Below are 27,452 nucleotides of genomic sequence, written 5' to 3' on the forward strand. Positions count from 1 at the left end.
ACAGTAAAACAACCGTGGCACTGCCAGGTGGGAGAATTCACTGGCTCCGTAACACCGGGTGGATGAGCATTTTAACAGTAACAAAGGGTAAAGCAGAAGTTATTTTAATCTCAGAAGTGCCTGGCAATAGGCAGGAAGGTCAGTGAAGGCTTGTTCAAGGGTTTCAGCAGCATATTCCAGGTAACTCTAGAGGATCCAGAGCTGAGCACCTGTTAACCTCAAACTGGCCACCTCCCTAGGACCTGCAGAAGAAAATGTCGGGACAGCAGCTGCCCAGATGCGTGGCCACAGCCCAGGCCTAGCAGAGCTACACGAGGCGATGCCTTTGTAAAATTCTCATCTTTCTTTTTTTTCCTCTGCTCTGCATGGTTCTTTGGGCTTTATCAACCTAGAGGAAAACGCCGCTCAGACTGGGATGGAGTCGTTACTCAAAACACTCTGAGTGCCGACCACAGCTCGCCACCAGGAGCCCCACGTGTGTCCCGGGCAATGAGATGGACATAAATTTTCTGCCGCAGACGACAGACGCAGGCAGCTCAGACATATGAATTTCTACTGGTTCTTTTATCTGCTCACAAGAAATTTTCTTGAAAAATGTTTAAATCATTTAGGTTTTGGTCTATAAGAAAACCAAGTCTACAAGGGCCTATGCCACAATTTAAATATATTTGTCAGACACCTATGTGGGAGCCTTGGACTTGGCCCAGCTGGGTTTTTGGTTCCTCGCCTGAAAAGAAGAAAGCTAGACTGGGCGACCTTTACAACTCCTTCAATTTCAAATTCCTATGATTTTGATACAGCAGGAGACTCAATGTTTATTAACTAAATGTGCTTAGATGTATACGTGTGATAATGAGGGTAGCTAGAAAGAATCGTTTGTTGGGAAAACTGTTTAGGTTAGAAAAGACTTGTTCCAAGATAGGGATTTATTTCCTAGTGCTGACAAACCAGGCTCCAAAGCCAAATCTAAAATTGGTCAAAGGTATCTAACTCCACCTTGATGATTCTGAACATCAAAAATGTGTATTTTCATGTTTTCCATGTACAAGAACGTCAGCGTTAACCACAAGAAGAGTTTCCATTTGATCATTAAGGAGTCACTAAAAACCCTAGTAGGTGTTGGGGTCACAAGACCAGACTGCGCATTCTCTATGAGACACGATATGACAGTGGCCCCTTTGTTCATTCCTGAGAAGCAAGAACATCAATGAACACTCTCCTTTGGTGGTCTCCGAGTCTGACCCCGAGGTGGGGTGCAGTGCAGGCAGAGGGGTCTTCTGGCCTCAGCTCCAGCTCAAGGGGGTCTTGTTTAGCTGCCACTTGGGAGCAGATCTGTTTTGGAGCCCTTAGGTGAGGCCTCAACTGAATGCCAACCCTAACTGAAGCCACCGCCCAGTGGGAGCCCAGGTGACGGGGGAGAGCAGATGCCACGGTGGGAGCCTGAAGCTCTACAATTGCCAAGGCAGCCCCAGGGACCTGTGTGGGGCTGTCATGACACACTGAAGGGTACACCGTACTTTCTGAGCCTCACGGTGGTCCAGAACACCAAAGACAAGGAGGGAAGAAGGATAAGAGTGAAAGAAAAGCACACCTGGCCTGGAGATGAGGGTCAACCAGTCCCAAATCTCCACTGTTCATTATCTCCTCCTCACAGTCCCCACACTGTGGGCAGCGACCCTCCTGGCTCGCCGGCCGTGGAAGCTGAGCTGTCAGTCCTCCCCTCACTCCTGTGTGGAGGGCGGAGGAGAGGTGTCTGCAGGAGAGCTGCTCGGCAGCAACTTCTGGTGGATGAAGCACCGATGTGTCCAAGTCCTCCTGGCCCCTGCTGCCAACATGTCAACACACCACAGAAGACTGACATCTCGAGACAGAACTTGCTTCCTAGTTCAGAAAGGCCCCAAGCAGATGGTGGCTTAGACCTCTGAGCTGTACTCTTTCCTAGGGTAATTTAACTCAGAGACCCACCTGAAGCCCAAGAGGCACAGCCCCTCCTCAGCACTGATGCCAGTATCACAGAAGGCTCGCTCCTGACCCCGACGTCCTCCCCACTCCAGGTCCTAGGAGCCTCTGGCCTGGGGTGTGGTCAGTGCACATGGCCTGGGGAAGGGTCCAGGAGCCCCCCAGAGACTCAACAAACTCCATCAGCAAGGGAAAATTCTTTCATGCTTTCTGAAAAAGTGTAAACCCTCACCCTTTGATTTGAAATTTCTAGCAAGATGATAGATATGTCAGTTATAAACATGCCCCAAGGACATTTTGTAGAAATTTATACTTAAAGGTACAGAGCTGTTTTTTGGAGTTTGGCTTCAATGCAACAAAAATACAAAACGCTTTAATGGGTACAGAGTTTCAGTTTGGGAAGATTAAAACATTCTGGAGACAGATGATGGTGATGTTTGTACAATGTACCTAATGTACTTAATGCCCCTAAACTATACACCTAAAGATCGTTAAAAGAGTACATTCTATATTACATATATTTTACCAGTATAGAAGGTAAGTCATTAATCTTTGATACTGGTTAATGTCTTGGTGTTCACACTTTGCTCCAGCCAGCATGTGGCTCCGAGTGGACCTGCTGAGGAAGGTGGGAATGCCCAGCATCCCTGCCCCACACACCATGAGGAGTAAACGGCTCCAACTCCAACGGCACCTCTCACCCCAACTCTGCCTGTGTGTGTCAAGTGCCACAAAAACAGTCGGGATTTCTGGGAGCCTGAGTGCAGGTGGGATGTGCTGCACATGGTAACCTCCAGGCTGAATCATTTTCCAACAGGAGGGGATGGAAAGTACAGAGATATGGGGCAAAAACAGGAAAAGAAACTGCTGTGCAAGAGGAAATCCAAATCTTGCTTACGTTTCTGGAAAAGAAAAAAGTTCACAGTGGAAATTTTTATGTCTCTGGACTCCAAACTAATATAGGTATATCATTTCTACAACGAGCTACTTTTCATTAATGTATATTGAACAGGGATCCTCCTGGCCACAGAAAACAACACGGCCTTAATGTGACAGCGCCACTCAATCAATCCTTGGTGCTGAGCACTAGCAAGCGAAATGTGAATCCACTACTGTGAGATGCGTGCCTGTCACTACCTCTGCATCCTCTACCTAAATAAAGGTGCCAAATGGGCCCTAACTCGTGGATACATGAACTAAATTTCAAACTTTAGCTGAGAACTATATTCACAATGTTTGAGCTCTCTTGAAGCCTCAGTGTCATCATGTATAAAAGGAGGAAACTTATACAACTTGGTTTATTGTGAGAGTCACACGATAATTTTAAAAATCCTTGGTTAGCAGTAAAACATTACGTGTGTCTGAGAACATTCTGAATGTTCTCAGGCAGAGGTTCATAAACGTCAACGTGCATGAGCCATGGACATTCACCCGCCCGAGATCTTAGTTCTGTGGGGTAGGGGAGAGCTCTGGACTTTGCATATTTCATAATCCTGGCTCCAAAATACTAGTGCAGGAGGACCCTAGGCCACGTGGGGAATTATTTCTAAGGGTTCCTGAAGTAACAATGGTAACAGAGGTGAATTTTAGGAAGTAAAGGATGTGAACTAGAAAAGAGATGAACATAATTGAGGGGGGAAATGATACCCATGGGAACAGAGAAACCCGCGTGTGAGGTGTCAGCATAAGGAGACGAGGGGCTCAAGTGAGCCCCTCCGAGGGGATGGTGTCCTGCAGCAGAGACGTGACTAGAGACAACCCTCCTGGGCCGACTGCTAGAGAACAGCAGTGCCGCTGTTGCGTCTCGCTGTGTGGCTGGGGAATAAAACAGCAGGAAGAGGAGGGGACAGGAAACCAGCTCTGCCAGCCAGAGTCCCACCCCTGGACTACGAATCACTTGGGCTCGAGATGATCATTGGCCTAATATGAAAAGAAAGCCCCAACCTGTTCCTCCACGCTTGGCCTCATTTCCATCAAACTGCACCCACACAAATGTGTTAATCATCACACAAGCCACTCTGACATGACAGAAACAATGACATGGCCATTTTTACCACACAACACTCTGGCCAACTGACAGGTACAATCTGCTCACGGGCAGCATCCTTTTTGCTAAACTTGAACTCTTCAGACCTACCGCTCCTCATTCACCGAGGCCAGGCTGACAGGAGCGTCCATGAATACAAAATGCCAGGTATTTGGAGTAGGCGGGAATCCCTGTTCCCAGGGCGGGCAGCCATGCACCTGGCCCCACTCGGTGCTATTCTGGCAGGAAAGCAGCCTCCCCTGGCACCTCAGGCCAGACCCTTGCTGGCCTTCAGTGCAGCATTCAAGAGGAAAAATTCAAAGATCAGGAGTTCCTGTCCCACACAATAAGAATCTTCAAAGAGAGAGAGAGATATACATATATACATTTTTTTTTTCTGGCCAGGTGTGATGGCTCCATAATCTCAGCACTTTGGGAGGCAGAGGTTGACGGATCACCTGAGGTCAGGAGTTCCAGACTGGCCAAAATGGTGAAACCCCGTCTCTACTAAAAATACAAAAAAATCAGCCAGGCGTGGTGGCGCGTGCCTCTAACCCCAGCTACTCAGGAGGCTGAGGCAGGAGAACCGCTTGAACCTGGGAGGTGGCCGTGTCAGTGAGCCGAGACGGCACCAGTGCACTCCAGCCTGGGCAACAGAGCGAGACTCCATCTCAAGAAAAAAAAAAGTAAACTTTTTTTTAAGTAAAAAGAACCAATTCAAACGTTACTCTACAAAAGAGTGGTCCCCTGGCAATATATATATTTTAGTTCAAAATACTCATACCTTTTAACCCAGCAAGAACATTTCCACCAGTTTTCGTTAAAGACAGAACCTCACAAGTATTTTAAAATATACAACATAGTTTATAATAAAATTGTAACAATTTAAATAACAATTAATAAGGACTTGGTTACACTTTGTTAGAGTCATGTAACTGATATGTCCACCATTGATGTGTATCTACATACATCTACAAAAAGACAAAAAATATGGTGGTAGGTTAAAATAATTGCTATGCCATGTATATTATGACCCTGTTTGTGTAAAACTACGTCCAACTAACCGCATCTACAGCGAGAGGCCTGGAATGATTTTGCCAAAATGCAAAAGTCATTGCCTCGGGGTGGTGGGATTGCTTCCATGTCATCTGAATCTTGTTTTACAAATATGTTTTAAACAGAAGAGCTTTTTTAAAAACAACAAAGTTTTATGAAGAATTTAATGATAGGATATGCTTATGATATGTTAGGTCTTTAAAGATAATCCACATTATAAATACATTATGGGTTTAAATGTTAAGAAAAGTAAGAAAATCACAGACTCCAAGCAATATAAACTCTCACTATTTACATACAAGGTGTTTTGCTGGGACTACAGGAGAATACAAGTTAGTCATCTGTTTCCCTCTCTGTTCCCATTGTCTCAACTGGAAGAGAATCAAGGCAGAGAGCAGGGCAGCTGCTCACAGCGCCTGCAGGGCTCGGCTTCATGTGGGTGCCCTGGAGGACAACCCTGGATTCTTCTGGAGGGGGGGCCTCTGGCTCTGTTTCTTTTTGACAAGCTACATCAGCACATTTTCTCCTCCCTCAACACACTCCTACTCTAGCGTGAACGCGGCTGCAGGAATTTCATCTTCTCCACATTCCCACAGTGGAGTGGGAGACTTTTTTCTTTTATTTAAAAAAAAAGAAAAAAGAAAATCCTCCAAACACACAAACTTCCAGGAATCTGTGGCAATTAAAGCAGCAAACATGTCTCATGGAAAACCTCCTACCCCAGAGGGCAAAGCCCATGTTCTGTCTGTTCCCATAAGCACATGCACACAGTGAGGCTAATTCAGCAAAAATATACCTCTTCCCTGCCCCCAAGACACAAAACCTCAAGCCCCTAGGCGGCGTCCGAGGAAAGAGACTACAATGGGGCGTGGAATGCAGAAATTGAATTCTGACGGCTTAACTGAGGGCTTCCTGATGAGCAGTGAACCTTCAATTTAAAAACCAAACATACCTCTAGCTATTTCCCTAAGAATCCAAGAAAAACAATTATAAGCAGGATTTCTATGCTTGATACTTGAAAATCCTGCCAGTGTCCACAACAAGATTCTCAATCATTCCATGTTTTACTTTGAAGAACACCCCTTCCTTTTTCTAGTAACTCACTTAAGTGAAATCATAGCAAAATACACCCCCCATCGGGCAAATTCTGATAAATCAAATAGTTTACAACTGTGTTCTCCTCATTCTAGGAACCCAAAAGAATGCCCAGAATGCCAAGAATAGTTAACAGGTATATGCAAATGTGCAACACTGATCTTAGCTTTAAAAGTAAGGAGTTCAGAGTGCTCTGTACTGAATATCACATTCCCGAGGAGGAGCTACTGACACACCCTACCAAGTCCTGGGCTGTGCCTGGAGGTGAGTAACCACACTACAGGGTATGCTAGCATTTGCAGAGTTTATTTGATGGATAAGCAGGGAAAAGTTACTGTTTGCACTTCCTGTTTATCCTGCTAAAAATAGAAAGAGATGCTCCAAGTATCGACTTGGTTGTACATTCTCTGGCAAGGGCCAGCTTTTCCCAAAACATTCCTGCACCCTGGGGAGGCAGGGAACAGAGAAGCGGGTCCTTAACACACTCTGTATTTGCAACCTAAATATGCAGACTCAAGTCCAGACCCTTGCATCGTGGCCAATCCAATCTGGTAACTGCTGTTCTTCTTACTTAAATGGGCACAGCGATACAGAGAAGGGCAAAGACAGCTGTTATTTGTCCAAGGGAAAAGCCCACGGCTTTTCACAGTCCCGGCCAGATGCAGCAGAACCCTAGCAAATAAAGAAGAAAGGCAGTGAAGGCCTAAGGCTGGGTCCTTTTGCCCCCAAATGCCATGTAGTCATCGAGAGACATCTAGATCATCCCAGGAGAATGAAAGCCAAGTCATTCCTGGCCTGTCGTCTGAGCCCCAAATGCAGCCTCTCTGCAAAGTGGGGCTCTTAACCTGGTATAAGCCAAGAGCCCTTTAGCAATCTGATGATGCTAGGGAACACCTTTCTCAAAATAACATTCCTAAGGCATAAAATAAAGCACTGGGGATTATAGAGGAAATTATTTTGAAGACAATTATCAGAATAGTAAAACAAATGTGTGGCACATTACTTTTCTTATTCATGCATTAAATAACAATATGTACCGTTGTTTTTAAGTAATGATTACTGTAAATGATATTTAGGATATTGGAATGCAACTACCACAGGATATGAAAATATCTGTCATTTCTATTGGTAACAAAGTGACAGGCCCAGCTAGTCCCATTGGGCTGTGCTGTGTGCCTTCCCAGTGAGGACAGGGAGGCAGCTGAGGATACCACACTCCTGTGCCCACCTGGGGCACTCGCCAGGCTTGGAGCCCTCTCAGAGAAGCACAGGAAGTTTCCTATTACCAGGGGAAGAGAGGATTTTTTTTAAAGTTTTGAACGAATATGTTTATTAAAAAGTCAAAGTATTCACATATGGAGGATGGCTGAATTTTGGAAATAAAGGCTGGAGATAAACCCAGAAAACCTTACCCAGGGCCATGGCTCAGATCCAGGGGTCTGCTCATCAGCCTGTCTGCCCTGGTAAGGTGGACAGTCCTTTCCATTTTTAACAGCTTTATTCCGAAATAATTCACATAAACTTCACCTATTTAAAGTGTAGAATTCAATGGTTGTTGGTATTTACACAAATCTCTAGTTCTAGAACATTTCTATCACCCCAGAAAGAAACCCCCTCCCTCCCAATTCTCCCTACCTCTCAGCCCCTGGCAACCATGCGTCTATGGATTTGCCCATTCTGGACTTTTCACATTACAGAGGATTCTTGTCACGTGTAGTAGTTTGTTCTCTAAAATTGACATGGCCACTGAATTACTGAGCACGGAACCACTGCTTCCGGGGTAATACAGGGTTAGGTTCCCGTGAGCCTCTGGTCACAACATTTTCATCAATACACAGTCCTTGAATAATGAGAATCAACTTCAAAAGTCATCATACAATATGGGAACTTTTATGTCCGGCTTCTCTCACTCTTAAACATAAGGTTTCTGAGGTTCATCCATCTGTAGCATGTGTCAGCGCATCATTTTTTATGGCTCGATAACATTCCACTGCATGACTAGACACACATGCGCATGTGCACACTTTTTTATCCATTCATCAGCTGATGGACGTGTGGGTTGTTCTCGCCTTACGGATATTGTGAATAATGTTACTATGAACATTCGTGGACTTTTTGTGTGGGTGCATTTTTCCATGTGCTAGTATTTTGCTGAAGGGTTTTTACATCTACATTCATAAAGGAATGCTGTTCTGTAGTTTATCACTGTGTCTTTGTATGGTTTGGAGGAAGAGATTATTTTAAGCAACAGATTAATTTTTCTTTTTTTCTGGGATGGAGTTTCGCTCTGTCACCCAGGCTGGAGGGCAGTGGTGCAATCGTGGCTCACTGCAACCTCTGCCTCTTGGGTTCAAGTGATTCTCCTGCCTCAGCCTCATGAGTAGCTGGGACTACAGGCACATGCCACTACACCTGGATAATTTATGTATTTTTTAGTAGAGATAGGGTTTCATCATGTTAGCCAGGCTTGTCTCGAACTCCTGACCTCAAGTGATCCACCCACCTCAGCCTCCCAAAGTGCTGGGATTACAGGTGTGAGCCACCACACCTGGCTGAGCAACAGATTAATTTTTTAAAACATAATTGTGGGTTTATTTCAACATGTATTAGGAGAATGCTGACTTTTCCTCTGTGATAGTAAATTCCCTCTTAAAATATATTTAAATAAAATACGTCCGTGTGCAGAAAGTTATTAAGTAAATGACAGAGTGGGTACGGCTGCAGTAGGATCTTGAAAATAGCATGACCATGACTGACCCCTCGACACCCCTGCTGCAGTAAAAAGGCTGTGGGATTGAGTGTTGCCTCTCAGGGGCCTCAGCTCTGCCCCAAACGCAAACACACAGATTATTAAACATCAGCACAGATTACTATGCAGGGAGGGTGCCTGACTGTGCACCGGATACAACTGCCCTGACTGCCACCTGGAATGTCGTCATCTTTACAGTCAAATCCACTGAGGACAGCGAGAGGCAGCTCTGATTTTCCCAAAGACAGGACCGAGGGGCCAGTGAAGGGCTTGTCATCAGCAGATTTCGCTATTAAGCTCTGACAACAACCCCAGAGACAGGCACTGCCACCCGTACCACAGATGAGGACAGTAGAGCTCTGCGGGACAAGGCGTGTGTTTGTGTCACAAAGTCAGGGAGAAGGTGGGGTCTGAGTTCAGGTCTCCCTAGCTCCACACTGTAACATGACAGAGAAAGGCAGGGGCTGCTGGCGACACGCTCACGCTATAACCATGAGAGACTTAGAAACCCTGAGCCAGCTAGTTAAACTGGGCTACTACTCTGAGGGCAGAGGAAGAAGGAAAAATGAATGATGAAGACTGAACACAGGGCCCCAGCCAGCAAGCTGGAAAGAGGCAGAGCGTCCGAGCCGCTGCTGGAGGTTAGCACATTCCCATGGGCAACACATAAGCCCACTTTCTGGTCCCATCCCAGCTTTGGTGCATCCCCAGTAGAGGGTGCCAAGACACCTGGGGCCCACCTCCAAAGGGCACAGTGCCTTCTGCTGGCCTTCACCCCAGCTCCACAGTCAGCAGGACAAAAAGACTTGTTTCCTGCGCAATGGGCAACAAAGCCTGTGCGCACATCTGCAGTTTACACCACACCTTCTTCACACCATTGCTCACCCCACACCATGTGAACAAATGCTGTGACCTGGGATGGCAGGGGCACAGCCAGGAACACACCCCCACCCTACGCTCCTGGTCGGGTGGAGATAGACGGCAAACCAGCTCTGGGAGCAATGGACAGAGCACAGAGGAAGCCAAGTAAGAGGACAGAGGACGACAGGCAGAGGGGAACACGGGCTCATCAGATGAAGCAGCTGAGACCAGGAGAAGGCAGCCTGTGAACAGATAAAGACACCCAGGCAACGTGAAGGGGTAGAGAGTTCCAGGGCAGGGGGCAGGGGGCACAGGCCTCCATTCCAGGACCAGCCACGCAGCAGGTAGCCACTGCAGAGGGCAGCATACAGAGGACCGAGGTGTGGCATGCTGGAGGCACTACAGAGCCATGCAGACAGCGAGGGTCCTTGCCCCCAGCAACCCCGAGGGACTGATGCGGAAGCTGAAGCTCAGCCCGTCCCCCAGGCCACTGTGAGGAAGTGACAGCTGTGTTGACTTCTCAGCACCATCGGCAGGATACCCAGGCCCAGCGAGAACTGCAGATGCAGAGTGTTCTGATCTTGTGCCAGAGAATCTGTCTGAAGTGAGGTCAACGAGTCTCCTGCCGTTCCCTTCATCACCACAAATGGGAATAACAGCCATAGCTAGTATTTACAGAGCAGGGACGAGGAGCTGGCGGCACGCTGCTCAGCATCACCCTCACAGAAACTGGATGGGGGCTACTATGAGGACCCTCATTTTGCAAAGCAGGACGCTGAGGTGAAGGAGGCCTCGTCTGAGAACTCGCCCAGCCTGCCTCCCGCCCAGCACCCTGCTGCTGCTTCCTCTAGTCTCAGCTCAGGCTTTCCTCCGGGAAACCTCTCCTAGCTGTCCCAGAGACTCTGGCAGCAGATCCATGAGGGCAGACAGGGCACACTGCAACCTCACTTTGCAAGTGTCACCACTGGCTGCTTGGTTCCTCAAGGTGGTCAGTGTTCACCACGTGCACCGTGGGGCCGCCCAAAGGAAAGGCAGTCAGTTATAAAAATGCCATTTCCCAATATCAAGCCTCACCTGCAGGTGCTTCTTTCTTTCAGCGTATTATTTTGAAACAACAAAGTTCTCCGAAGTTTGGAGATGGAAAAAAAATCTAAATGCAGTTCAGAGACGTGAGCAGTATGAGGTCCCACAATACGTCAGCAGCAGGGCACCCCTTCCCTTTCAGCCATTAACCTATGTTAGTAATTTATTTTAACATAAAATGATATTATTAGTTATAGCGAAACTGGGCCTCAGAGGTAAAAGTTAACCGAAGTTATCATCGAAAGCTAACATGCTCCCTCCTCCTAACGAGATGATGGGAAGCATGCACCATAATGCCAAGTTTCATTCTGAGGCCACCGACTCAAGCTTCCTTATCACTGAGTTATTTCGCTTCTAGTTAAACGACTGGAAATATCAATATTATTCTTTCTTCAATATTTAAAAGTCAGAAGTCAATACCATTTAAAGTAGAAAACACAGTTTAGTATTTTGTCTATTAATGTTGATCAAACAATTTTTAATTTCTTTAATCTCCTACTACAGGTTAGAAAACAGAACCACATAGTCCTGTAATGACAGAAAAAATTGAAAACTATATTTTAAAAATGATTGCTCAACAAGACCAGCCAGCCACTCAACCACTTCAGTACCTCGTTTCTGGATGAAGACCCTGAGCAGGGGATTTGCACTAGAAACCGCCTTGCAGAAGTTGTCATCATTGTTGATGGGCAGCAGGTCTCCGTGCACATCTGCATAGCCAATAGTTACATCACTGTTGGAGATATGGTGGGTGTGCACAACCAGCTTGTAGAAATCTTCAAACTTCCCAGGCTTATGACGGTCCAGAGAGAACCTTCGGAATTCCGCCCCAAACTACAATGCAAGAGACAGGGGTGGGATGGGGGGAAGGCATTAATAAATACCATAGAAATATCCAGAAATAAGGTGTGGTTAGTGTACTTAACAAACAAGTATTTATATTCCACATTTTCTTTAATCAATCATCCACTGATAGACACGTAAGTTGATTTCATCTTTGCTATTATGAATAGTGCTGGAATGAAGCTACAAATGCTTTTAATACGATTTCTCTTCCTTTGGGTAGAAACACAATAGTAAGACTGCTGGATCCAATGGTAACTGTATTTTCAGTTCTCTGAGATATCTCATACTGTTTGCTACAGAGGCTGATGAATTTAAAATGTTGTATTAAAAAAATAAAAGGAAAAGTATTTATTAATTCTCCACAAGGGCCTGGGGAGATAGTGACAAACAGCTCAGTTCTCACAGAGCTCACAGTGACTAAATAAGAAATTATAACACAGGAAGAGGGACCCTAAACAACTAAAAGCAGTAGTGACTCAGGCAGCAGCTCTCTCATCCACAGTGACTCAGGACGGCCCTCTCGTCCACACTGACCGAGGGACAGCTCAGTCATCAACACAGATGAATATCCTGAGGACAGGATAGGACAGGCTGTGTAGCTCATGTTGTAGGAAAAAGCAACATCAACATTAATGTAAATTTTTTGGGTGGCATGAAAGGAGAACCTTTCCTCAGCAAGGTCCCTTGCCTCATCTGTGGTTGCTGAGGGGCATCTGCACAGCTTGGGCAGGGCTTAGGAAACTCAGAGGCAGGAGAGGACGCAAGGCCGGATGAAACCTCAGGACTGTTTCCAAAGGCAAAAGACCATTAAGACCTTACGGGTCTTAATTTTAAGCTAGGAAGTGTCTTCATTTGATTTGTATTTTAGTAATGGTTACATTTCAAAAGGATCAGAAGATCAGAAGTAGAGGTGAAATTGCAAGAATAAAGGAACCTGGTTAAAATCATACAAGTCCAAGGGAGACAAGATGATGGTCTGGTCTCTTTCCTAAAGGCGGCATGTACACCCCCCTCAGGAGCTGTCATTAGGTGGTCCAGGTTTGGGAAACATCTAGGAACTAAGCTCTTTTCCAGTAGACCCTAACCCTGGCTCAGATGCCCAAGAGCTGCCCGCAGAGCTCCAGGATACCCTCCAAGAGAGGACCCCAGGGGGACACGAGGTTAGGGTCATGCCCAAGGGTTCTGGCTCCTGTCATTCCTCACTTGGCAATTAGGGACCTTTATTCATCAGGTGGTACATATACAGTTGAAAACTAATTATATTGGTTCCAAAATATACACAAATAAAGTAATGTTTATGGAAAACTAGTCATTATATCATCTAGACATTATATGAATGAGTCAGGGAAAATCGTCTAAGATCAGATGTGTTTGCGCCAGGATCACCTGGAGGCCCCCCAGAGTTCTGGATTTGACTGTGCTGAGGTACAGCCTAAGAATCTGCATTTTTAACAAGTTCCTGAAAGAGCTGATGCTATTGATCTGGGGCCACACACAGAGAACCACTGGTTTTACGGGAATCAGCCACGAGACCCTAACCTCGGTACAGCCTAAGAATCTGCATTTTTAACAAGTTCCTGAAAGAGCTGACGCCATTGATCTGGGGCCACACACAGAGAACCACTGGTTTTACGGGAATCAGCCACGAGACCTTAACCTCCACAGATTCTCTGTGAAACTGAACTGCTCAAGAACAAATCTCCTTTTCTACCTCCCTTTCAAAAAGCACTTCCCCCAGGTTACCAAAAGCAAAACAAACCTCTCACCCATCGTGCACTGCCCTCAGCAATTAAAAAAAAAAATCTCCAGGGCTTACAACAATGGGACAATTCAAAATACTGGCTTGGGGCAGGCACGGTGGCTCACGCCTGTAATCCCAGCAGTTTGGGAGGCCAAGGCAGGCAGATTACTTGAGGTCAGGAGTTCAAGACCAGCCTGGCCAACATGGTGAAACCCCATCTCTACTAAAGTACAAAAAAAAGAGCCAGGCATGGTGGCACACACCAGTAATCCCAGCATCTCAGGAGTCTGAGGCAGGAGAATCGCTTGAACCTGGGAGGCGGAGGTTGCAGTGAGCCAAGATCACACCACCGCACTCCAGCCTGGGCAAAAGAGTGAGATTCAATCTTAATAATAATAATAATAATAATAATAATAATAATAATAATAATAATAATGGTTCGGGAAAAGCCACTTTCAATGACTAATCAAAGCCCCTCTAACCTACTGTCTACATACTCAGTAAGAGAAGAAGTGGGACCCCAGAACTTGGTATCTGGACAGTTACATGCTCTGAACACGGCTGCACCCTGGAAGGGGCAGAGGAAAGGGCTCTCCTCTATCTCCTGCTATTGTCAGAAGTGCAGAGCAGAGCAAACCCTTGAAATCCCTCCCCGTTATTCAAAGGGAAACGTTCACCCAAGGATGGCGCTGGCACAGCATGTAGGCGATGCAGATTCTTTCACACACAGGGGCTCCAAAACTTTAAGACACACATGTAAAGCCTACAACGTAAGTTTTATGCAGTATCTTTCAGATCACAAAGCATTTATTTCACTAACATCAATCCTTGTCTTTCCCATCTCACATAGCTCATATATACTCACACGGTTTGCATCTGTGTCCCTACCCAGATCTCATGGTGAATTGTAATCCCCAGTGCTGGAGGAGGGGCCTGGTGGAGGTGACTGGATGAGGGCGGAGCTCTTATGAATGGTTAAGCCCAACTCCAGGTGCTGTTCTTGTGATGGTGAGTGAGTGAGTGATCACGAGATCTGGTTGTTTTAAAAGTGTGTAGCACCCTCCCCCTCTTTTAGTCCTGCTCCTGCCATGTAGGATGCCTACCCCCATCTTGCCTTCTGCCATGAGTAAAACCTCCCTGAGGCCTTCCCAGGAGCAGATTGCCACTATGCTTCCTGTGCAGCCTGTGGAACCGTGAGCCAATTAAGTCTCTTTTCTTTATAAATTACCCAGTCTCAAGCATGTCTTTATAGCAATGCAAGAAGGACTAATACAGAAAATTGGTGGCAAGGAGTCGGGCATCGCTATAAAGATACTCGAATATGTGGAAGTGGGTAAGCAGGCAGAGGATGGAAGAGTATGGAGGGCTCAGAAGAAGACAGGGAGATGAGGGAAAATCTGGAATTCCCTAGAGATTGTTGAATGGTTGTGACCAAAATGCTGATAGTGATATGGACAATGAAGTCCAGGTTGAGGAGGTCTCAGATGGAAATGAGGAACTCATTGGGAACTAGAGTAAAGGTCACTGTGATGGTTAATAATGAGTGTCAACTTGATTAGATTGAGGGATACAAAGTATTAATCCTGGATGTGTCTTTGTGGGTGTTGCCAAAAGAGATTAACATTTGAGTTAGTGGGCTGGGGAAGGCAGATCCATCCTTAACCTGGTGGATACAATCCAATCAGCTTCCAGCAAATAAAAAGGAGGAAGAAAGGGCAGGGCGCGGTGACTCATGCCTGTAATCCCAGCACTTTGGGAGGCCGAGGCAGGCGGATCATGAGGTCAGGAGATCGAGACCATCCTGGCTAACACGGTGAAACCCCGTCTCTACTAAAAATACAAAAAAATTAGCTGGGCGTGTTGGCGGGCGCCTGTAGTCCCAGCTACTTGGGAGGCTGAGGCAGGAGAATGGCGTGAACCCAGGAGGCAGAGCTTGCAGTGAGCCCAGATCGCGCCACTGTACTCCAGCCTGGGAGCAAGACTCTGTCTCAAAAAAAAAAAAAAAAAAAAATGGCAGGAAGAAAAACCTGAAAAGGAGAGCTAGGCCTAGCCTCCCAGCCTACATCTTTTTCCTGTGCTGGATGCTTCCTGCCCTACAACATCACACTCCAAGTTCTTCAGTTTCGGGACTTGGACTGGCTCTCCTTGCTCCTCAGCTTGCAGAAAGCCTATTGTTGGACCTTGTGATCAAGAAAGTTAACACTTAATAAACTCTCCTATATATATAAACTCCTGTATATATATGAGTTTATATATATATTTTTATATAAATATATAAAATATATAAAATTTATTTTATATAATTCATTTATTTAATATAATTTATATATTAATATCATTTTATATAATTATATAAAATATATTTTATAAAAATTTTTTACATATATATCTCCTATTAGTTCTGTCCCTCTAAGAGAACCCTGACTAATACTAACACAGTCACTTTTGCTATGCTTTAGCAAAGATCCTGGCTGCATTTTGTGCCCCTGCTCTAAGGGATCTGTGGAACTCTGAAGTTGAGAGTGTGTATCTGGTGGAAGAAATTTCTAAATGGGAAAGCATTCAAGATGTGGCTGGCTGTTTCTAACAACTTGTGCTCATATGTGTGAGCCAAGAAATAACCTAAAGCTGGAACTTATGTTTAAAAGGGAAGCAGAGCATAAAAGTTCAGAAAATTTGCAGCCTGACCACGTGGTAGAAAAGAAAAGACCATTTTCAGGGGAGGAATTCAAGCAGGCTGCAGAAATTTCCACAACTAAAAGGAAGGCAAATGCTGATAGCTAAGACAATGGGAAGATGACCTCAAAGGCATTTCAGAGACCACGATGGCAGCCCCTCCCCAACACAGGCCCAGAGGCTTAGGAGGGTTGAATGGCTTTCTTGGGCTGACCCAGGGCCCCACTGCCCTGTGCAGCCTTGGGACATTGCTCCCTGCATGCTGGCCTATGGCTCAAATGGGCCCAGGGACAGAGTGACACTGCTTCAGGGAGCACAAGCCATAAAATTTGGCAGCTTCCACATAGTGTTAAGCCTGCGGGTGTACAAAATGCAAGATTTGAGGCTTGGAAGCCTCCGCCTACATTTCAGGGAATGTATGGAAACACCTGGATGCCCAGGCAGAAGTCTGCTGCAGGGGCAGAGCCCTCATGGATAACCTCTACTAGGGCAGTGCGAAGAAGAAATGTGGGGTTGGAGCCCCCCTACAGAGTCCCCAATAGGGCACTGCATGGTGGAACTGTGAGAAGAGGACCACACCCTCCAGACCCCGGAATGGTAGATCCACTGACAGTTTGCACCATGTGCCTGAAAAAGCCACAGGCACTCAACACCAGCCCTTGAGTGCAGCTGAGGGGGCTGAACACTGCAAAGCCACAGGGGCAGAGCTGCCCAAGGCCTTGGGAGCCCATCCCGCAAACCAGTGTGCCCTGGATGTGGGACATGGAATCAAAGGAGATTATTTTGGAGCTTTAAGATTTAATGACTGCCCTATTGGGTTTTGGACTTGCATGGGGCCTGTAGCCCCTTCCTTTTGGCTAATTTCTCCATTTTGAGACAGGACACTTACCCAAGGCCTGTGCCCCCATCGTATCTTGGAAGTAACTAACTTGTTTTTGTATTTTACAAGCTTATAGGTGGAAGGGACTAGCCTTGTCTCAGATGAAACTTTGGACTTTTGAGATAATGCTGGAATGAGTTAAGACTCTGGGGGACTGTGGGGAAGGCATGACTGTATGTTGAAATGCGAGAAGCACATGGGATTTGCGAGTGGCCAGGGACAGAATGATATGCTTTGAATCTGTGTTCCCATCCAAATCTCATGTCAAGTTGTAATCCCCAGTGTTGGAGGAGGGGCCCAGTAGGAGGTGACTGTTGGATCATGGGGGCAGAGTTCTCATGAATGGTTTAGCACCATCCCCTCAGTGCTGTTCTCGTGATAATGAGTGAGTTCTCATGAGATCTGTTCATTTAAAAGTGTAGGGTACCTCCCCGCTCTTTTGGTCCTGTCCTGCCATGTAAGACTCCTTCCCCTTCTGCTATGATTTTAAGTTTCCTGAGGCCTCCCCAGAAGCAGATGCTGCCATGCTTCCTGTACAGCCTGTGGAACCATGAGCCAATTAAACCTCTTTTCTTTATAAACCACCCAGTCTCCAGTATTTCTTTACAGCTATGTGAGAATGGACTAATACATATACCAACTTCCAAAGCAATTTCCTTGTATCACTATATGGCTTTCGTTTAACTAAATACATAAGATAATTTAATCATGTCCAATGGAACTAGTAAGAGTGTTTTTGAATTTTATATGTAATTCTCACTTCAGTATCCCCGCAAGGGGATACAGCTCACTTTCCCCTCAGGAACGCCAGGACTCCCTGAAATAGCACAGGCTAAATGTTAGTTCTACAATGTTTCAGTCTTAACTTTATTTAGCAACTAACCTAAAACACCTCTCAGTTTCTCAGTACGTTCAATAATTTTCTCAAAATATGTCTTAGCATGTTAACTTGAAATGAAAAATAAATTCAGACTGTTTCCTGAGAGAAAACAAGGCTGATTTGTGTTTAATGATGAGGCTGACTTTGCCAACCCAGCTATATGGTAAACATGCTTCATATGTTGAATGAGCTCCAAAGTTTTGACAAAAAGAGATGTGAAATGTGACATGATAAAAGCATTTTATTTAAAAATCATATTGGTATTGGGTACTAAATATTTTTATTTCTCCATCACATCAGATTAAACAAGAGTCCTCTAAATGAAGGAATTAGCAGGTGTAATTCATTGTCACATACTTTTTGGTAAAGTCCTTTCAGTATACTTACCAGAAACTGAAACAGTGAATGGCTCTAATGACCAGGCAATAAACCTTGCAAGGCAAGTAGTTTCCAATTACTTGCTTTTGACAAAATATAAAGTTGTCCTAACTGAACTGTCAGCTAATTATCAAAATAATTTTGAGAGACCACCCTATTATTTTTGTCACACAACCTGTGGAGAGTTCAAAGAACTGAGCGTGCTTAGGGGCCTTCACTCTCATCTACCTGAGTGTGCAAAGGAAGCTTCACAGTGTTGACACCCAACAATAAAAATTGCAAAACAATTGGTGCCAGCCTACCTCATTTATCAATAAATACTTAACAGTAAATGAAAGATTCTTCAAATGTTTACTTTGGATGGCTAGTGATTATCAAATTGCACAACTATGTTCCAATCACCATTTGATAATACTTGTTAATAACTCAATCTAGAAATTTACTATAACAATCTATTTCATTTATAATTGTGGTAAAACACACATAAAATTTACCGTCTTAGCCCTTTTTAAGTGTACAGTTCAGGAGTGTACATTCACACTGTTATGCACCCACTCTCTAGATTGCTTTTCATCTTGCAAACTAGAACCCTATACTAGGAAACAACTTAAAAATATTTTTAACAAATAGAGCCCCAGGACCACAAGAGAAAAATATTTGAACTTCAATGTATATACATATTTTTTTGTTGCAGAAAAGAGTAACAGGGTAACGAAGCATTAAGTTCTTAGAATAAAATATTAGGACAAAAATCTCTTGAGGGAGTAATGGGAAGAAGAAATCAAAGAGAAAAAGAAACCATGTATAATTTCTGATTAGAAAAGAGCTCTTCAGAGTCAGAAAAGTGGCAAAAATAAGAGTCTGTTTATCCTATTTTAAAATGCATGACAGGGTATCAAATCACTATAGCACTCAGATTTCATTGGCTGTATTTAGAAGATCATGCACCAAAAGCTTTATTTTTAAATGGAATATTTACAGCATGCTGTAAATTATATCCTTTGCAAACTATTTATATTTACCAAAAAAAATTCAGGTGCCAACTTAAAAGTATATCATCCCCTTTTGTAGTGGTAGTTTTTCAAAATTCTTTTAGGCTTCATGTGACATTTGAAGACCACTACATTAGAGTTCAGAGATCACTATGAAAATGCCTAAACCACCATTAAAGGTTAGCAAGAGACTTGGCACTCCCTAATATTTTCATTGTTTTTCACGTGGGTGTTTGTTCATATAGCAGGGCTTACAACAGGATGGCTGCTTCAACATCTGCTGGGCTTCGGTCATTCACCTACTATCCCGCGCATAAAATGCCTCGAAGGGAGCCATCCTATCCTGGGAGGTCATCTCCTCACTCCAAACCAGTGACCAATTTCAATGAAAGATCAATACGCAAGCCAGGCATGGTGGTATACACCTGTAGTCCCAGCTACTTGGAGGCTGAGGCAGGAGGATCACTTGAGTCCAGGAGTTCTAGGTCAGCCTGGGCAACATAGCAAGACCTTGTTTATGTTAAAAAAAAAAAATCAAATTTCCTAAAAAAGATTGCATTGCTGCACCTGGCCTAGGCTAGCGGCAAGTTAATAGATGACCCATCAAAAGTCCACAGTGGCCAGCGATGGCTGATGCCCTATCTCAGCACTTTGGGAGGCCAAGGCAGAGTCCGAGACCAGTCTGGCCAACATAGTGAAATCCCATCTCTACTAAAAACACAGAAAAACTCAGGCAGGCGTGGTGGCACAAGCTTGTAGTCCCAGCTACTTGGGAGGGTGCTCCAGGAGAATTGCTTGAACATAGGAGGCAGAGGTTGCAGTGAGCCAAGATTGCACCACTGCACTCCAGCTTGGGCGACAGAGTGAGACTCCATCTCGAAAGAAGAAAACAAACAAACAAAAAAACACCACCTTTCCCTCACCAGTACCCTGACACTATGAGCTGTATCATTTCCCCTTAAAAAGAACCATAGTTCCGAGGCAAAATGGCTAATTCCAGGTATATGGCAAGAAATGTATGTAAGCCTATGAATCCCATGTTTATTTTTAAAGAATAAGATTATTTGTTATTGGGAAATACACAGGTGTGCAAATTCTTATTCTTCAATGCTTCTAGCTAAATGAACCCTCATTCATTATTTAGATAATGATTATTCTATTTTGTAGTTGACCCCAACTATTATTCCTACAACAGGATAGTAAAAAATGGGGTTGGGGGAGATTTCATCTTTTAAAATTATTAAAAATTATCTCAAATACAAAATACCAAGATCAATAAGCAAAAGTGTATCGGTGTCTGGCTAGGTGTGGTGGCTCACACCTGTAATCCCAGGACTTTGGGAGGCCAAGGCAGGTGGATCGTTTGAGTCTAGGAGTTTGATACCAGCCTTGGCAACATGGGGAAACCATGTCTCTACAAAAAAGTACAAAAATTAGCCAGGCATGGTGGCACACACCTGTAGTCTCAATTACTTGGGAGGCAGAGGCAGGAGGATCGTTTGAACCTGGGATGTGGAGGCTGCAGTGAACTGACACTGCACCATTGCACTCCAGCCTAGATGACAGAGTAAGACCCTGTCTCAAAAAATACAAAGTGTATCAAAAGCTTCTAAATACAAGTCATTTTCATTTTCTTTAAAATGTATTCAATGATACTACTATAAATAGAAAATAAGAAATGTCCATCTATCCACCTATATCATATCAATCTCTCTCTATTAATCATATATATCTATTCCCCCAACTCTAACTTCTTATCATAATTTTGACCCTTTTCCTTCCAGAAGAAGGGATAGAGCTCGAGAAGTGCTTGTTGAATGAATAATACCTTGGAGCCAGTTGCGATAAAAGTAATGTTCCATACAGTTCTTGGTCAATAAGCAAGGAGACAAAAAGATGATGGAAAAAGACAGCTAGGAGCCTGGGAAGCATGACAGGAAAGATGACAGGACAGTGCTGTTTTAAGTTAATCTCCAAGCACTTCCAGAATGGAAGACTAGGACTTGCAAATCTCTGCTTATCCATTAAAGAAAGAATACTGGGAAAAACTGTCAAAACCAACTTTTAGAGAACCGTGGAAATTAATCAATGGCTTGCAACAATGCAAGGAGTGTTTATTCTAGAAAAGCAGCTGAATCTCAGTAAGAGCAGCAAGCTTTGTGGTGCTTTCACTTCCTATCCACCTCTCCTCAACTGTGAAATCCAGCAGCCTCACAGCCTGGGAGGGAGCAGAACCAGTCTGGAAGTTCCCCAAAGCCCACACTCAGGACTGTCATCGTCAGACCTGTCTTGCAGCTCCAGGAAAAGCCCTACTCATTGGGTCAAGCTCAGTGGGAAAAGCCTTGTCCCCAGGGCATTTGCTGAAAACAATCAGCATCAGCTGATTTAACATTTAAAGATAATATGATCAAAGTTTAAAAAAAAGTTTTTTTCCATAGGCCAAGTTTATTTTGTTAGTAGGACCAAAATAGGTTATCTACAAAGGGAACGACTAATTATAAACAAATAATTATTGCATACTCCCTGCCAATTTTACATCTCTTGCCAGATACAAAGCATTTACTTTAATGAGCTTACAACGAGTTACTTGACTAAAACCACGGAAAGTGGGGATATTTTCAAAGCAGCTGCTTATGTGATATGACTGGCAAAACCTCCCCATCCCCCATCCCCAAACACACGTTATTAGTCATTCCTTTGAGTCAATACATTGAAGGCCTCTGTTAAAATATTATCTGCTAACAGACAAATGAAACTATTCACATTTAGTTCAAACTAGTTGATTGAGTTTCTTAGTCACTTAGTAAAAGGTCCTTTGTGAAAGGGACCCAGTAGCAGTTTTTTTCTTTTTTTTTCTTTTTTTTTGAAAAGCCATCTGTATTTTTAGGTTTACTTTTAAGTGAAAATTTTACAACATGCTGGAAATTAGATCCTCTGCAGCTATTTATATTTCTTATGATAAAAATTAGATGCCAATTAAAAAATATATTATCTCCTTTACACTTGTTCTTAAAATTCTTTTAGAGGATATGTGATACTTGAAGATTGCTGCACTATAGTATAGAGATCACCGTGAAAGTGCCTGAGGAATGGTTACCATTGGGGCAAACAGGAATTGGACAAACACATTTAAAAGACAATGCTGGGACGCATACCCATTAGGATGGCTACTATCGAAAAACCAAAATAGTAAGTGTTGACAAAGATGTGGAGAAATTGGAATCCTTGTGCACTACTGGTGATAATGTAAAGCAGTGCAGCTGCTGTGAAAAACAATATGGCAGTTCCTTAAAAACATTACAAATAGAATTACCATACGATCCAGCATTCTACCTCTGGGTATATAACTAAAATAACTGAAGGTGGAATCTGGAGGAGATATTTGTATATCCATGTCCATAGCAGCATCATTCACAATAGCTGGAATGTAAAAACCTAAGTGTCCATCAATGGATGAATAGGCAAAATGTGACATATACATACAATGGACTATTATTCCACCTTCAAAAGGAAGGAAATTCTGACGTGCTACAACATGGACGAACCTTGAAGACATTATGCTGAGTGAAATAAGCTGGTCACAGAAGGACAAATACTGTATGATTCCACTTATATGAGGTAAATAGAGTACTCGAAATTTTATCACAGAGACGGAAAGTAGTATGGTGGGTGCCAGGGGCTTGAGGGAGGAGGAATGAGGAGTTTGAATGCAGAGTTTGAGTTTTGCAAGATGAAAAGAGTTCTGGAAATGGGTGATGGCTGCATAACAATATGAATATACAGCAGGTCCTCAAATAATGTTTCATTCGATGTTATTTCACTACAATACTGATAAAAAAAATCGATTCCCAGCCAGGGTCACTGTCTGTGTGGAGTCTGCATGTTCTCCTCCCATTTCCACACTCTCCAGTTACTCCAGTCTCCTCCCCCATCCCAAAGACGTGCACATTAGTCCTCACATTTCCACACTCTCCAGTTACTCCAGTCTCCTCCCACATCCCAAAGATGTGCACATTAGGTTAATTGATGAGTCTAAACTGTCCAAGTCCTTGTGGGTGTGTATGTGAGTGTAACCTGTGATGGAATGCTGTCCTGTCCATGGTTGTTTCCTGCCTCGTTCCCTGAGCTGCTGGGATAGGCCCTAGTCACTCATAACCACGAACTGGAATAAACAGGTTGGAAAACGAGTGAATGAATAAATACAAATTATTGTAAAATAAAAATCTGTAATCACACAAATATATGGCGAGAATGGCTGCGATAAACGCTGCAGTAGGAAAGTGCCAGCCAAACTGCACGGTGGTGGAGGTGCTCATTACAATTTTCACTTTGCAAACAGTTATTCCTTGATTTAATCCACCAACACTACAACCGCTGTCAGTCACTGATTCACCAAAAATTGGGTAAATAATTATCTTGTTTTGGCCGGGTGTGGTGGCTCAAGCCTGTAATCCCAGCACTTTGGGAGGCCGAGGCGGGCGGATGATGAGGTCAGGAGATCGAGACCAGCCTGACCAACATGGTGAAACCCCATCTGTACTAAAAAATACAAAAATTAGCTGGGTGTGGTGGCACATGCCTGTAATCCCAGCTACTCAGGAGGCTGAGGCAGGAGAATCACTTGAACCCGCGAGGCAGAGGTTGCAGTGAGCCGAGATTGTGCCACGGCACTCCAGCCTGGGCAACAGAGCGAGACTCCATCTCAAAAAAAAATTATCTTGTTTTTATCAATCTTTCTTAAATGTATAGCTCACATTTATTTCAAATGTTTAATATAATAAATATTTGGGGTCCTTATTTAGAAGTTTGGTGATGTTTTTGTGATGAGAAATATGTTGCAGGAACTTAACTCTTGTTTATATCAATCAGCCCATGGTAAATTGGTTTTATTACCAGTGGTTTTGCTTAAAGTCACAGTTTCCAAGAACCTATGGATGATAAGTGAGGACTTACTGGACTTAATACTACTGAACTGCACACATAAAAATGGTTAAGATGATGAAGTTTATGTGTATTTTACCACAATTTTTAAAAACGAAAAAAAGAAATCCTGGGGAGTGAGCTATTCAAAGAAGGCTTTGAAAAGCTCTGATACATTCCAGAGATCTAGACAGCCACACAGTGGCAGGGCTTTGTGTGTGGCCATGAAAGACCTGAGGCACCTGTGATCTTTCACATCTGACTCTGGGGTTCTGTGCAATCAGAAAGCGAAAGCTAAAGCAGACTTGGACTACCAGAGTGTTGAAGCTGTGTCCCAACAGATATAGAGCCACTCTGCAAAGGCTGGGAGACTTATAGGTTCAAGGCATTTAAGGAAATCTCTATCTAATCATTAGCTGACCACTCAGCACACTAAGCAAAGATTGAAAGTCACACATGACAAAGAATACAGACTTCATAGAATTAGTCCAGGAAAGTCACTAAAGAATCCAACAGCAACAACAACAAAACCCTCGAGAAGGAAGGGTCCTATTCTTTAAAATGTTCAGTTTTGGCCAGGTGCAGTAGCTCACGCCTGTAATCCCAGCACTTTGGGAGGTCGAGGCGGGCGGATCATGAGGTCAGGAGATCAAGACCATCCTGGCTAACACGGTGAAACCCCGCCTCTACTAAAAATACAAAAAATTAAGCAGGCGTGGTGGCGGGTGTCTGTAGTCCCAGCTACTCGGGAGGCTGAGGCAGGAGAATGGCATGAATCCAGAAGGCAGAGCTTGTAATGAGCTGAGGTCATGCCACTGCACTCCGAGAGTGAGACTCCGTCTCAAAAAAAAAAAAAAAAAAAGTTCAGTTTTGAGCAAAACTAAGAGATACACAAAGAAACAGAAATAAAAAGCCCATGCAGTGGAAAATAAAGCAGTCAGTAGAAACTGTCCATGAAGGGGGCCCAGATGTTGTACTTCCTAGGCAAATATTTTAAATTAGCTATTATTAATATGTTCAAAGAACTAAAGGAAACCATTTCTAAAGAACTAAAGGAATGTATAAGAATGATACCGGACAGGTGCGGTGGCTCATGCCTGTCATCCCAGCACTTTGGGAGGCTGAGGCGAGTGGATCATGAGATGTCAGGAGTTCATGACCAGCCTGGCCAATGTGGTGAAACCCTGTCTCTACTAAAAACATAAAAACAAAAAATTAGCCAGGTGTGGGGGTGGGTGCCTGTAGTCTCAGCTACTCTGGAGGCTGAGGTGGGAGAACGGCATGAACCCGGGAGGCGGATCTTGCAGTGAGCTGAGATCGTACTACTGTACTCCAGCCTGGGCAACACAGCGAGACTACGTTTCGAAAAAAAAAAAAAGAATGATATCTCACCAAATAGAGAATACCAATGAAGAGATAACAATTATAAAATTAGACCCAAGTAGAAATGCTAGAGTTGAAAATTACAAAACTGAAATACAAAATTCAGTAGAGGCACTCAACAGCAGATTAGAGATGGCAAAAGAAAGAATCAGCAAATTTGATGATAGGTACATTGAGATTATCCAATCAGAGGAGCAGAAAGAAAAAAGAATAAAGAAAAATGAACAGAGCCTCAGAGGTCTGTGGGATACCATCAAACAAATCTGGAGGTCCCAGAGGAGAGAAAGAGGAAAAAAAAGGCAGAAAGGCTATTTGGAGAAATAACAGCCAAAATTTTCCATTAAACTTTTCATTTGATGAAAAATTAATCTATATATTTTTAAAAGTTTAAGTGTATCCTACTTGCAGTTTGTTAAAGAGGTCCATACCTAGACACATCACATGCAAACTGCCAAAAAAAGAGAGAGAGAATCCTGAAAGCAGCAAGAGAAAAACCATTCCTCTTGTATAAGAGATCATCAGTAAGATTAACAGCTGGCTTCTTGTTAAAAAAAAAAAAAAATCCATGGAGACTAAAATGCTGTGGAATGACATACTTCAAGTTTGGGGAAGGCAGTGGGGATAATTCTATATCCGGCTACACTATCCTTCCAAAAATGAAGGAGAAGGAAAATAAAAAGTGAAGGAAAAATGAGATATTCCCAAATTAATAATAAATAACACTGAGATAATCTGTTATTAGTAGATCTGCCTTATAAGAAATACTAAAGGGCCTCCTCTTTCAGGCTGAAATAAAAGAACATTACACATAACTTGAATCTACAAGAAGAAATAAAGAGCACTGTTAAAAGTAACTACATAGGTATATAAAAATGGTAGTATAAATGTATTTTTGTTTGCTTGTAACTCATTCTTTTGATTTAAAAGGACGACTGCAGAAGACAATAACTATAAAAATGTTTTGACAATGTTATATGAAAATGTAATTTGTATGATGACAATACCACAAATAATAGGGATGGGAATAGAGTTATATTGGAGCAAAATTTTTGTATATAATTGAAATTAAGTTGGTATTAATCTGAGCTAGATTGTTTTAAATTAAGATGTTAACTGAAATTAAATGTTAATTGAAAAGCCATCACTAAGAAAATAGAGTAAAAGAAACAACAAAGAAATAAAACAGCACATAAAAATATTTAATAGAAAAGAAAGCAATAATGGAGAGCAAAATGATGAGACAGAAAATAAACAGCAAAATGACAGGCACAAATCCTACTATATCAGTAATTAAATGTAAATGAATTCAACATTCTAATAGAAAAAGACAGAAATTGGCAAAATGGATTAAAACACAAAACACAAATAGAAACAACAATCATTCTCCAATTATATGAGGAGACATGCTTTACATTTAGGGAAACAAACAGGTTGAAAGAAAGGGGATGGAAATAAATATACCATGCAAACAGTACCTAAAAGACAGCTGAAGTGGCTATATAAACAGCAGACAAAATAGACTTTAATGCAAGAGAAAAAGATATTTTAAAATACAAGGGTAAATCTATCAGGAAGACATAACAACTATAAACATCTATACATGTGACAACAGAGCTCCAAAATAAATGAACAAACACTAACTTAAAAAGAGAAATAAATAGTTCAACAATAAATAAACAGTTCAACAATAAACGCTGGAGACTTTAATATCCCATTTTTTATAATGAATAGAACTAGGCAGAAGATCAACAAAAATAGAAGACTTAAACAACACTATGAACCAACTAGACCTGGCAGACATCTGTATAATACTGCACCCAACAACTGCACAATATATATTCTTCAAGTACACATGAAACATTCTCTAGGATAGACCATACTTAGGCCCTAAAACAAGTCTCAATAAGCTTAAAAGGACTGAAATCAT

General features: G+C 43.2%; 1 protein-coding gene across 1 annotated transcript in view; it reads right to left on the reverse strand.

The window, feature by feature from the left end:
* The window catches only part of PARD6G (par-6 family cell polarity regulator gamma), a 102,616-nt gene that overhangs the window by 37,148 nt on the left and 38,016 nt on the right, over positions 1 to 27,452 (reverse strand). The window contains exon 2 of the mRNA XM_024236088.3: positions 11,441 to 11,663. Within this exon, the coding sequence (XP_024091856.1) occupies positions 11,441 to 11,663 (223 nt within the window). The remainder of the gene's footprint in view (positions 1 to 11,440; positions 11,664 to 27,452) is intronic.

This window comes from Pongo abelii, chromosome 17 (genome assembly GCF_028885655.2).
Source record: "Pongo abelii isolate AG06213 chromosome 17, NHGRI_mPonAbe1-v2.0_pri, whole genome shotgun sequence".
Taxonomy (NCBI): domain Eukaryota; kingdom Metazoa; phylum Chordata; class Mammalia; order Primates; family Hominidae; genus Pongo; species Pongo abelii.